This window comes from Orbicella faveolata, unplaced genomic scaffold (genome assembly GCF_042242905.1).
Source record: "Orbicella faveolata isolate gen_17 unplaced genomic scaffold, um_ofav_v1 contig_48, whole genome shotgun sequence".
Taxonomy (NCBI): domain Eukaryota; kingdom Metazoa; phylum Cnidaria; class Anthozoa; order Scleractinia; family Merulinidae; genus Orbicella; species Orbicella faveolata.
In genome coordinates, this window is record NW_028301578.1 from 15,555,439 (window position 1) to 15,569,007 (window position 13,569).

Here is a 13,569-nt window from a genome sequence, read left to right on the forward strand (position 1 = left end):
TTGGTTAATTCCCTATATACTACTCATAACAAAGGAGTGCGTCATATTAGAAACGCGCGAGCCCGGTGTAATACCGCGAGAGCCGGAATGACTCGAGCACCAAACAAGTGCGGGTGGCTGAAGCGGGGCCGGAAAGAAAGCTGCGGAAAGCGTTGTTACGGGGCGTATTGCGGCAAGCACAACTATCAGCTGAAAAAAGGAATGAGAATGCCAGAGCCCTGCAGAGTCTGCGGAATCGGTCTTCTGTGCGACTACCGTCTCTGCAAGCCCTGCGGCGGTAACGCGCTAAAACAACGTCTTATCAGCAAGCGTGAAAAAGCGAAAAAAGGTTTTAAACTTGTTTTGCTCGAGCTGAAAGAAAGAAACACACCAGTTAGAGAAATGAAACCTGAGGTTATATTCTAAGGAACCATGTCTTCCGACGACGGGCTTTCTAAAGCCATTCAAAGTCTCCCTCCAGAGCTTCGTGAGATGATTCTCAGGGAGTGCATCGCGATGAAAATCAAGGCAAAAAAGGAAGCGGGGTGGGACAAGGTACACAAGAATATTTTAAAACTGCCTTTCTGCGAATTCAAGCAGCAGATTGTGCCGACGGTTACTTGTTTCGATTATCCGGACTGTCATTTCGAGGAGTGTTGTTTCCCCTGTTTCGAAAAGGAGGGAACTATTCATAAAGTAACGCTAAACCCGCCGATAATACCTCTCGTAGAAGCCACCCCTGGTACAAGAATTTTTTAAAAGTATGCTCCGGGGATGGTTACGATTGGCACGAGTGGTTTCTTTTTGGCAGGGCGCGTTAGCGAAAAAGGCGGCGACAATATAACCACCGGTCGAATTACATTTAAAAATCCACGGTTTCATTTACATATGATAAAAACATGCTTGTCAGTGTTCACTTGATCGCGTTTCTCGTGAATGAATATTTCACTCCTGAGTGGCAGAGACAAGTGCGTGATATTACACGCGAAGTTGTTGATTGCTTTCATGACGCGGTTCCGGTTGGGGCGACACAGCTTCCCGTTGCGAATTCCTGAAGGCTTCAGTTTAAGCTTGGTGCATTCCTCTTGGCTTCAGTTGAAGCGATCAGGAATTTTCAAAGCCATCAGGAATGTTTTAGTCAAAAGGAATTTTACAGGCGGATTTCTATTTTTTGTGCACAGTTTGTTAGAATACGGTATTTCTTCTCGGCCTGGCCAATAAAAATGGCACTTTTAACCTTTTTTCGAGGAAAAATTGGGCACGAAACGCGGTAGAACAAACCCTTACCAAACCAAACTCTATTTTAAATGTATTTAAATACTATTTTTAAAAACTTTTTTTAACCTATTTGATGAAATAGATTAAAAATAGGGCGAAAAGTGTATTTTTAACATAGTTTTCGACTGACTTTAATGGTGTTTAAACCTGTTTAAAACACTATTGAAACAAAGTTTGAAATGTATTTTGAAAAGCGTTTAAAAATATAGTTTAAATTCCAAAACTCGAAATCCTTTGCTAAGTTTAAAAACATGATTAAAATAGTCTATAAATACTTTAAAAATCGCTCGAGGAACAGCATTTGGAATACAAACAGGATACAAATAGTTTTCAAAACAGCTTTTAATCTGCAAGACTATTTTTAAACTAGTTTAAATGACAATTTTAAAAGTATTTTGTACAAAATAGGTTTAAAATAGGTGCAAAATTATATTTTTAACATATTTTTCGACTGATTTTAAAGGTGTTAAAACCTGTTTAAAACACTATTGAAATCTGCTGTCTCAAAATATATTTCAATAGCACTTTAAACAGTTTTAAAATTACAGTGGGCCATATAGAAAAACATACATATCAAATACATTCTAAACATACCAAAATAGCTTTTAAATAGTCTAGTAATGGCATACACTGATATATCATGAAACAGCATATAAATAGCACAAAATAGGATAAAAGCAGTATGAAAATACAGTAAAAATAGCATTAAAATAGTATTAAAATTGCATAAAACTAATCTGAAATTAGGTCAAAAGTGGTATCAAAATAGCATAATTTAAGTAGTGCTAAAAAACCCTAAACATTACTTTGTTGTAGCTGTGAACAAAACAGAATATGACAGATGTCAGTGTAGGGCAAACTCAAGCCTGAGCGTGGTGCTTGGCCCTACTTCTTTCTTTGCTTGTATGGGTCTACTCTTATTTTTATATACAAAAAGCCGTAATAACAGTTGAGTCTGTGATAAAAGAAATTTGTTGTTATACCATGGACTATATGAACAATGCGAAACGGTCAGCTAATCAATTAAAACAATGCAGAATGACAAATTGCCTTGCTGAGGACTGTAATGGCAGTTATTGGTTCTAACATGGAAAAAATTGACAAGTTCAGTAATTATTCACAGCTTGGATGTATGCAGGAAATATTTTTGTTAAAATTTCAATGGCATTTTATTTTGTGTTTTAAAAATGTCAGATATAAAACAAATCTTAAAATAGCTGATTTCCAAAGAAAAGATTTTTTGTACACACCAGAGTGGAAAGTGTTGAGTCATAAGAAGTCACCACTCATATCGTTGCAAGTAGTATTACTAGTTTATATTAAATCAGAGCAACAGAAAAATGGTGGGAGGCTAAAAGCAGACTGTAACTCCAATATGAGCAGCCAATCAGATAAGTATTATCTGCTGGTTTATGGTTGGCAATTGTTTACAGTGCGACTACTCAAACCGGGCCACCTAGAAGATAGCTAAACAATCAAAACGTAAAGTAAGAACAATAAACTGGCTGCTTCTTGTGACAGCAAGTAACAGTTCATTTGACGGGAAAACACTATGCACACTTAGAGATTCAGACTTTGATTTCGAATTATCAAACTGATAAATCGACTGGCTGAAAAATATTAGCTTGAAAACTCATTTGACAACAGCTTAACTGAAACTGTGTCACAAATTTAGGATTGAGACTAACCAATCAACAAATGGCTAAGTTTCCTGACACGTCCGCAACGTTCTGTTAGGTTTTCAATTTTCTTAATAACTATTGCTGTATTCTTCAACATTCGTTTTTTTTTTCGGAAGCTCACTATCGTGTGTTCTGAGGTAGTGTTCTGCTTGATTAACTCTTTTCCAAGTCGCATGGTTGGAGTAGTCGCACTGTACTTAACAGAAGATGGTGCTCAAAAAACCACTGTGTAGTTCCATTAAGAGGGAGGGGTAGAATTCTCAATGGCCAAATCTAAAGAGATGTACGAATGTATGAATGTATGAATGTATGAAGCTGTAGTATATTAATTACATTTTCCAGAGGGGTGGGAGTATCCCTTTAGTGGAGGAGATATAGTAACTTATGAATCTAAATATGGCCTATTGATTTACTGCATGTTCTCCAAGTTCCAAGCGGGCCTTCTTGGCTTCCACATACTTTTCTATAAGAATGAAAACAAGGAAAGAGTTTCAGGAACAGTATCAATGACAAAACATTCGTTCATGAATGTATTTTTATATCCAGCAAGTGAGGCTAATGGCCCATTCGTATAAAACACCTTCCATACGACTCCTTTTAAGGCTGATTAGAAAACAGTCCTAAGAAAATACGCACGCTGACTGGTTAAAAATCGTGTTTCCATAACTCGATAGAAACACGGAACTACATGTAGCACAAGCTGTTGACGTAATGATAGCGCAAGCAAAGAGAATTTACATTTTGCTAACCAAAGTTAACAAGTTGCTTTCCTTTTTTCATCGTGTTGTTTTCTAAAAGAAATAAAAAACATGTTCTCCGTGTTTCTATCGAGTTATAAAAACACTCGTGAAAGTTTGGGAGAACTCGCAAAAGCTGTGGAAACACTCGCCTGCGGCTCATTCTCCTACAGCATTTCTCATTCTCACAAGCTTACACTCATGTTTCTATAACTCGATAGAAACACGGTACTTGTTTTTTATTTCTTAAATTAAGGTTCCTTACATGTACATGTATGCTATGTCTGTAATGTAACCTACATATTGCAACTTGGTAACAGCTATTTCTTTATTGACATAAACTCAACATAGCATTTAAAAAACTTTTCAGTAATCTTACCTTTGTGGTAAGTCGGCCTCTTAGTTTGAAATATCAACTGATTACATTTTTGACGCATGGCTTGCATGACATCCCCACGGGTTACATTTTTCGGCTCTTTTGAGTTGCCATTATTTTCTGTTTCTTTTTTATTGACTCTTTCTTTTATTCTTGCAACCACAGCAAAATCTTAAAAAAAAAAAAGAAGTCAAGACAAATCTCTAACTAGCATAAACAACTGTTCTAGTCTATACAACAAATACTGATCAGAACATGTGCAAGTAATACTACTAACAGTAATTGCTCATCAAGAAATTTTACGAAATTTAAATCTCATTTGTTATTTACATTTATCTTAATTTACTATGTTACCTGCAATTGCATCAACAACCCTTGGGTCCAAGTCCTTTAGACGTTTTCCCGTGAGGATGTCTTTTGGATAAAAAATGTATAACATGGAACAGGCAAGTGCTGTCCGTGAAGGCACAGAATTAATCAGTGCCTTAACTTTCACTGCACAGCACCATACCCCCTGTGCAATTTCTGCAAGCTGAAAAATAAAAAAAATAAATCTAAGTCAATTTGCTTCAACCATAGTCCATACAAACATTTGCATTTAAAATCCTTTGAAGGTTAGGCCTCCTAGTGGTGAAGGCCCAGCACTCTTCAACTACATGTGTCTACATGTACTTAAGGTTAAGACCCCAGGAACATCAGACCATTCACGACAAGAACCAAATGAAAGTAATGAGATCAGTTTGACATGACTCATGCTTATGACAACCACATGAAAAATAAATGAATGTGAAGGTCTTATGGATGAGGACCTACATGTAGCAAAGACAGAATTTAAAATACAAAACAGCTGCAACAGTTTAGATCAAATTTATACCCAGTAAAATACAACACCTTGAAAAAAAAATTGAATTTGAGCTTGCCTTTCACACATTACTCGCTCAAATTTTGCTTTGCCCAGGGCAAGAGCATGCTTGTTTTTGTTTCACTTTCTTATTACGTCAAGATTGGCAAATGACTTTTCTGCACCTCTGTCCATCAGGCAAGTGGACATGAAAAAAAAACAAAACCTTGCTACTCGTCCCAGATGATTGTATGGCACTTTTCGTGAGCCCTGCTTTTGATGATGATGTGTTGCAAATTGCAAAACAGTTGCACTCTCATAAAAAGCCGTTGAAAATTGAATCTTCGGAGTACAATACCTCTCTGGTCATAAGCTAGAGTTACAGGTGTATGTCCCTTGGTAGTCGGAATCTTATAGATAGCTTACCGGTAGATAGCTTGGGTCACTTGTTGCAGCCACATAAGATACAAACTACTGAATGAGAGTTTTCTTTGACTAAGCATAAAAAGCCTATTGTTAGTCTCTAATCTTCTAGGATACTTGATCTTACCCCTTTCTTTGATGCTTCATTTGTATCCATCTCTCCTGATGGTGTCAGGACTGGACTATGGTTCTGCGGCCCTTTAGATGAACGTGATTTCACTTAAAGACAATTGAAAACAACTTAAGGTCCACATTAACCTGTATTATGTCTATAGGACAAATATGTCCAAGTGATAATATAAGACAGATGTCAGTGCTGCCATTAAGGGCCGATTATCCTTGATGAGCCCTCATTCTTTCGGGTTTTTTACGGGTGTGGGGACCAAGGCAATGGGTGACTCAAAATGTAACATTTGACAAGCCTGGATGTACAAAATTATATTAGGGTATTAAATGTTACATTTACATGTAGCACAAAGAAAAGTTAGACAAGAACTCTGATGAACATGAGGTGTTTTATAAGCTATTTTTGGAATTTAATACAAGCACAGACAAACCTCCTGTAAGTGACCACCCAAAATGCCAAGCCTACTGTATGTGGTCGCTTACGGGAGGTCAACTGTACAATTAAATTACAAAAATTAGCATATGGTAACTGCAGAGACTTACCCCATGCACCAATGCTCATCTAACCCATGTAACAACTTTTAGTGGCCACAAAAATATTTAATTAGCTTTCCAAAGTATTTATTCAGAGTGACCACTCTGTTAAACTACTTACAGTGCAGGTCTCCCCCTAGTTATAAATCGAATCTTTGATGTGGTCTAAATGTTTGGGGAACTGAACATCAACTAATAAGGAATGGATTGTTAGCTTTACATGTGACAGCCTGGTTATATTGCTGGTAATTTACATGTTAGTAACTGTACTTGAGTGAACAATAAATCAGTTCTAATTTTCTATAATCATAACACATTTTTAAAAAGGTCATCTCTTTTTGTTTCATGACCGATGGAGTACAACCAGTATATGTCCTTTCTTCTTTAAATTTGTAAATGTCTCACTGATATGTGTAAAAAGTTGTAAAATATGAACTGAAAATTACACATCATTTCCTGTGAAGGTTAGATGTGGTGTTAAACTTAATACTCTTTAATGCTTGTGTAATTTTTTGGGGACTTTATTTCTTAATCAGTGAGTGAATCAACAACTGAGCTGATTTTAACTGCTAATCTCACCAGCCAAAAGGAACTTATCCCTGGCTGACATATCACAAGAAAGAAAAGACTCTAAATGAGTAATGTTGAAGGTACCGTATATGTAAACTGGCCAGGCTGAGAAGCCAGCTCAGCTTGTTGATAATCCAGCAACTTTTTGTTCGCTGCATCCCTGCAATTACTTCTTTCATTTAAGTGTAAAACAATGTTTTATTATGTGCAGTACTTACAATCTTCAATTCCTACTTCAGACTTTCAACTTCCCTCTTTAATTCCCTTTTCTCCTCCTTGCAATGCACATTGATGCACTTTGTAGGGGGAAATGAAGATTTTGGTGTCTTCATCCCAACTTGTGGCCGGTGCATAAGTTGGGATGGTAGTTGTACCAATGGCTGTGGGGTGTTGACTTCTGTGTCAGACTCTCCACTGCTAGATGAGATTATGCTGTCTTCAGAATCATCCGCTACCGTAAAGGGTGCTGTTATTGAAGCAACCAGCTGAGCACAGCTTTTTTTCTGTGCCTCTGATGGAGCTTTTTTGGCTATGATTCAACAAAATGATAGTATAGTTATAGAGGGTTGTCAATGGACATTTGCAATAGTTAACTTAGAGTGCTCTTATGATCAAATCAGCCTCTAAAGTGCAAAACCTGCACTTTAGAGGCTGAAGCTTCGGTGAGAGGCTAAACTTAGTGCGAGGTTTTTATTAGCATTGAAAAAAAATATATGTACATTTTTTGGAGTGACCTTCTCCTTCAAGGGGGGAGACTCTTTATTATAGCTACATGTACTAATTGACTGCTAAGGAAGGTTTCTAATCACAGCCATATTTGACCAGTCATGTGATCAGAACAGAGAATATCCTTACAATGCAAACTACACTTAGATTTGAAACATAAATCAGCATTGAGAGATAAAGAATGTTCAATTGTTTACCTTTTTCTTTCTTGTTTGAGACTTTTTTGTCCCCAGCTGAAAAGATTGGAAAATACAACATTTCAGTTGTTTTCAAGTCATGTTTTTATTCATTTGGCAGCATGAACGATATATATAACATTAAGCATACGCTGTATGCTCATTTTTTTAATATACATGTATACATGTACATGTAGATATACATGTATCTTTCCCTTTTCCATGATGTGCCTTTAGGATGACACAGACAAAGACAAGAAAAGAAAAGAAAAGAAAAGAACTATTGTAACTGGCATCCATTCTAGGGTTTCAAAATATTTCAAAATAGGTATCAACAACTGGCAGAGTAAAGTAGCTGTTGCAAGTTAGCTTGTTTGTTGCGAACTGATTGGCATGACCAAAGAAACTGTTATGAATCATTCAAGGTGTACTAAAGTAGCTGACAGAACCCCAGCAGTTACTGCCTTGTTTTGAAACCCCTGTACATGTATTCTTTATAATCCACACACACATGAAAAAGGACTCCACAACAACCAACAAACTTTGCATAATTTATATTATACATATTACAGTGATAATATTGTCATGATTCTGATTATGGTTAAGTAAACCTACCTTTCTTGGATTGGACTGGGTCTTTCTTCTTTCTACTTTGTTCATTGTTACCTACAGAGCAATAGTATGTGTATGTCCTGGTTTAATCTTTGTTATAAGGTAGCATTTTACATTTTCATAACTGCCCACAGCACTCTTGTCTCTTGTTGAGGCTTATACATGTAAGTATCACATTAATTTCTTTGTATGTTGTGCTGTATATAGTATAACAGCTCATTATGTTAGAGCAGGGCCTGTTATGCTTCATATTATTATATATTGGTATATTAGTATATTATTTTTTTCTATGCAGTTGCTTTTGTCCTGGGTACTGCTCTTCAAGAAACCAGCAAATTCCCCACCCACCCCCATATAGTAACCATTCTTTTTAACGAAAGACCTGAGAATTAATATTATTACCAAGTGTTACCTTGTTTTTTCTTTTTTGAAGGCAAAGGTTTCTTCTCAGCTGTGGGAACTGTAAAAGAATGGCAGTTTAAATAGTGACACTCTTACTTTCCTCACAGCTTCATTACCCGACCATATTCAACACTTTACAGAATGATATACAGTGGAATCCTCATTTTTCCAACCTCGAAGGGAACAAAAATAATATTGGTTCAAAAAATTGGATAGTTTGAGAAATTGGGGCTAAAATTACAGTGTTCAACCGAAAGGACTTTTGATTCTAGTTATCGGGAGGTTAAAAAAATTGAGGGTTTGAGAAATTGGGATTCTACTGTATACGTGTAAACCTAAAATTCTATATGTTATAAGGCTCCCCCTCCCACAAGTCTAGTATAAAAAAATAATTCCTTTACAATCCATCTAGTACTTGAAATGGTCACTAGAAATAGAGTTTACAAATCAGAATGAGAATTGATAACAATCAATTGGTACATGTAGTGATCTTTTGCAGGACCAATGATGTTGATGTAGAATACAAACAAAAGTTCTCGACAAAACTTAAAAACTCAACAACGTTGACAACCTTTCAAGAAACATGTCTTTTTCAATTGGATATTTCATATGCAAAAATTTATACAATGGGCAAATGGCTCCTCTTAAAAACTGAGTTAGGTGTGATTAAACCATATGTACATAAGGAAATAGTCACCGAAATTCCCAATTGCTCTGAGAGCATGTTTAGTTGTTTTTTTTACAGCTCAAAATGTTCGTGTGAAAGCAAGTCAACACTTTGAGGGTGATAAAACAAGGATTTTAAGATGTTTTAATGGAGGCATCAGCAACTGGAAATGAAATTTGTGAAAATGAAATTTACATGTATAAATTTCTGACTAAAATCACAATGACCTTTGAGCTTCTTTATAAAATATTTAGGATCAAAAGTAACCAATCAATGTTTCAGTAAAGAACATAAACTTAGCAGAGTACCTTTTCCATTCCTTTCCTTCACTTGTAACTTCTCTTGTTCAGCTAAACATATTTTAACACGAATAAAATGAGATGTTGATTACCTATATACAATTTCCCAGAATTCAATCATTAAAAACTCATATTGAATAAGGAGGATATTTTGTAGGGCTGATGACATGCATCCATTCCTTAACGGCCTGAAGGGGATGCAACCCCTAATCGAATCGAATCAATAAAAGGGCACTGTCAGTGTGAGAATTTCCAATACTGTGGTCTGTTGTTAGCTTGTCATACGTTCAAGGTTTGGGTGGCAAATTTCCACAAAATATTGGAGCAACTTCAGAATACCCGGCCACTTTATTTACATGTGTCGGTGGGCTTTGAAGAACGAGGTATATAACAATAGTTGATATTCTTATTCAATGAGATGCTAACAAGAAGATCTGTTAGATCTTATAACCGCGCTTTTAAAATTTAACTGTTTGCTTAGCACTACCGTCGGAACGGAGTGCACATTCCAAAGTAGTCATTGATGATTCTTTTCTTACTGTAGACATCACATCACTTGATCAACACAAACTGTATTATTGCACCATCAGTGGTAGCCATTGACAAATCTCCGATGACCTAATGGTCTTAATCTTTGTAGAACTTTCTTCGGGATATGTATGGGCATGAACGATATAAATGACACGATAATAACACTATTAACAACAGCTTTCTTTCTTAAAAGTCATGATTAAATTTAATTGGTGTTTTCCATGAGTAAAGGGCTAGTGAAGTAGTCACACAAGTCATATAATTTAATAATAAAACTCTATCCCGACCGATGTATCGATTTTGGTCACTCCAGTGACCACAGATTGAAAACGTGACAGAAAATTGGCGTTACTTTCGATTCTCACCAAATTTGGACAGTGGGATGATCTCATCATTAGCCAATTATACGCCATCTTTCAGCTCTTTTGGTCATATCCCCCCCACGGGAGAATTTTGTCAAGTTAGCTAATGTAGTATGCAAGCCAACGTAATAGCGGTCACCGTCGACGAAATGTTTATTTGCTCAAAAATTGCGGCCAAATCTTTCGGAGATAGAAGTCAAGACATTTGTAAGGATACAGAAAGTAATTTGGGACCAGTTGCTGGCTTCTAAGGCTGAATTTATCCAGAAGTAAGCTGTATTTTCGTTTTCGTGCCGAAAGCCACGCAATGAATTAATATTATCGGCTTTTTCTGCTGTCTTGTTCTGTTTTTTCTCTTGGTCTTTTTTGTAGTCCGCCGAGGCCAGTCTTTCGTCTAAATCAGTTGAAAAAAGTTCGAAAAAGATGTTCCCATTCAAGTTTAAGCTCTCAGCCGATAATTCTGGAGTTTTTTGGCCGAAACGTCAGCTTTGTTATGTTCGTGTTTTTCGGTTGCTATGGGCGACCATGGCTTCCTTTGTTAGGTCAAGTCTAGGGAGTGAGGTCACAAAAAATTCTAATTAATTCTGGTTTTGTTCGATTTCTATGAAATTTTAACACGATAAGGCTGGATTGTTAAGGAATAGATTTACTGCCTGCCAATGTGTGGTAGCTATTAACGCTTAAGTGATATATCGCTTCGAAATCAGGGTTTCGAAGAGATTTTTTTGCAACGTGTGGGTTCGGCGCGATTTTGTAATCGGAGGTTTTTGTTGACCCCGAAAGAAAAAATATCCGAAAAAGGTCATTTCATCGATGATTCAAACGAATATAAATATGTATATGTTCCAAGCGAAATTTCTGCTGAAAAAATATAATTTTTGACGAACGCTGGGTTTTTAATTTTTTCCCGCGAAAGTCGGTATCGGAGATGAGATTTATTGTTTCAACAGCTTTTGGAGAGTAAACATCACAGGTTGCGTGACTCAAAATTTGGCCGAGTGAAAGCTTGGCTCTGGTCGCATACAAGACCAAAAAAAAACCACGGGTAAACCATGAACCGCGCTCGGCCCATGGCCGCGCAGTTAATAAGTGGCCGGGTATTCTGGAGTTTAGCCAAAAGATTAGCTGATAATGTACTGAAAATAAATAAGTAGGCCTTATCACGATTTTTGACACTATCTATCCACACAGATTTACAGACAAATGAATAGTCTGCCATATAGAATTTTAATGCTGCAATTCAAACATTGTTCAAAATTCGATTTTCAAAAGGTTTTTTTGCCAACAAATTTCTTTTCAGACACTGTAATTTATCACCACTTTGCCTATTTGTACCTATGAAGATGGTGCTGAAAACCATGATAAGGCCAGTGCTACTCACCTTCCTCACCATCTGATTCATCGCCATACCCATCTTCTAAGAGAAATGAAGCCTCTTTAGCATCTTTCAGTTTTTCTACAAACAAAGTTGATAAGTTAACAGTTATTTCAGTATATTGTCAGTCTGAGAATGTTAATACGGTGTAGCACTAAATGAATGTACATTGTACATACTAACACTAACACTAACACTGGTGCAACGTTAAGTTAAAAACAATGTTAATTGAAATAAGGTTTTTCACCGAGTGAAATAATTTATAAATTAAGTTACACGCTACAAAAAGCCACAACCAAACCAGAAGTTTTGATTTTGAAAGCCTAATTTTATTGTTAAATATCGAGTTCGTTATTCCCTTTATTTTAAATGATACAAGAAGAACATAAGCTTATATCTAACGTGTGCTGAGATTTGATGGCCTAAAGTATAATGGCACAAAATGAATGTATTTGCTTACCTTTGAAGTGCGAATACACTGTACGTTCCTACAACTGGTTGCACGAAAAATCCATCATAATAAGTCTTCGATAGACGAACCTCCTTCGCTTCTCGTTCAAAAAACAGGTAAAATCACGTGATCGCTAAGCACAACTGCTGACCGCAATGTGTGACTGTACACTTCGATCGCAAAAACCCGAGACGGCGGGAAGCGGCGACAGACTACCGGTACTGAACCGAACCCGCACAGCTTATTCGCGGCCAGGTTCTTAATATATCGAAAAAACAATTTGAAAATAATTGCCGATATCATGAGGCCGCTGGTTTAATAAGAGAAAACTAGAAATACGGCAAGGTCTCGGCAAAATACAAGGTGTTCAAATTCTACACCGGAAATGCCAGAAATACACAGGTATAGCGTCGGCTGCTGAAACGTGTAGACAGAGGTAAATCCCCAAATCAAACTTCTAACAGGATACTTCACTATATGCTAATTATTTCTCACTTAGTAAACGGTTATTTGAAATCCACAAATTTAAAAGATGTCTTGAAATTTATTCTCAGTACTGTGTATACACATACTGGAGGAAGCACGGCACGCCCCAAAAATATAATTTGCAGCCCGACTTTCGTACGAAATGCAAATGGTATTTCAGATTATACGTTGTGATGGAAAGGCAGATTGGTTGCAAATAGGCAATGGCGGGAAATAACAAAGGTTCCACGATCAAAATCTATTTTCGCGGTCCTTTATTTCGGCAAGGTCCTGCAACATACCAGGCCACGGCCAGTATACCATAGTTGTGTGTCAGATAGAAATTATTTGTCGATCCTGTTTCGATTACTACAAACTATCTTTCATTGTAAGTGGCTTGTTATATAATATGATTTTCTGGCATACCAGAGACTCACCGTGCAGGGAAATTATCTTCCCGTGCCACATTTTTTGTTGATATTGCATCGAACACTTCGAGCCAGGAGCTGCGCTGCCATCGATTACCAACTTTTGAATATTAAGTATTTCAATCTCCTCTATTGGCAGAGGAGTTGTCCCTGTACCTGTCCAAATCACAACAGCAAAGGTCATCTGTCAGTGGAGAGAAAGAGAGTAGACAATTAGAATTTTTCGCCGTGATTTTGTCGTCAGGCTTTCGTCAGGCACAGTTAGAGTCATTCCAACAAATAATAACATTACTTCCACTTTTACACGCACGGTAACACACTTGAAAAGTTCCTTACCTCGACACTCAAAGCGTCAAAGATTCCAACGATATTTAAAAAATTACTGGCGAAGGTTGCAAAAAAAAAGCGTGTACGGATGTTCCACAAGTTGAACGTGAGCGCATAAAACATGGAATAATGTAATTCCGCCCGCGCAAACCGGGGATATCTCAGAGAAACGCGCGCTTTTTACGATTGGCGCAAATCTCAT

The 13,569-nt window shown here is 36.9% G+C and overlaps 1 protein-coding gene and 1 long non-coding RNA gene across 5 annotated transcripts; both read right to left on the reverse strand.

Annotated features, from left to right (window-relative positions):
• Positions 1 to 1,584: 1,584 nt before the first annotated feature.
• On the reverse strand, positions 1,585 to 6,904 carry LOC110050966 (uncharacterized). Of its 4 annotated transcripts, none has more exons than XM_089281257.1 (5): positions 6,765 to 6,904; positions 5,444 to 5,535; positions 4,407 to 4,584; positions 4,056 to 4,223; positions 1,585 to 3,402 (listed from the first exon to the last, which is right to left on the reverse strand). In XM_089281257.1, exons 2-5 carry the CDS (start codon positions 5,471 to 5,473, stop codon positions 3,341 to 3,343), a joined length of 438 nt encoding a protein of 145 aa, XP_089137383.1. In that variant the 5' UTR covers positions 5,474 to 5,535; positions 6,765 to 6,904; the 3' UTR covers positions 1,585 to 3,340. The 4 variants fall into 4 exon arrangements, with proteins under 4 accessions (XP_089137383.1, XP_089137384.1, XP_020612606.1 ...); XM_089281258.1 differs by having other exon boundaries at positions 5,444 to 5,514; positions 6,765 to 6,841; XM_020756947.2 differs by lacking the exon at positions 6,765 to 6,904 and having other exon boundaries at positions 5,444 to 6,747.
• Positions 6,903 to 12,273, reverse strand: LOC110050884 (uncharacterized). Its single transcript, XR_016204580.1, has 7 exons — positions 12,157 to 12,273; positions 11,703 to 11,777; positions 9,438 to 9,479; positions 8,473 to 8,520; positions 8,064 to 8,114; positions 7,470 to 7,505; positions 6,903 to 7,075 (listed from the first exon to the last, which is right to left on the reverse strand). It is a non-coding gene; the product is annotated as an uncharacterized LOC110050884 (long non-coding RNA).
• Between the last annotated feature and the right edge of the window lie 1,296 nt (positions 12,274 to 13,569).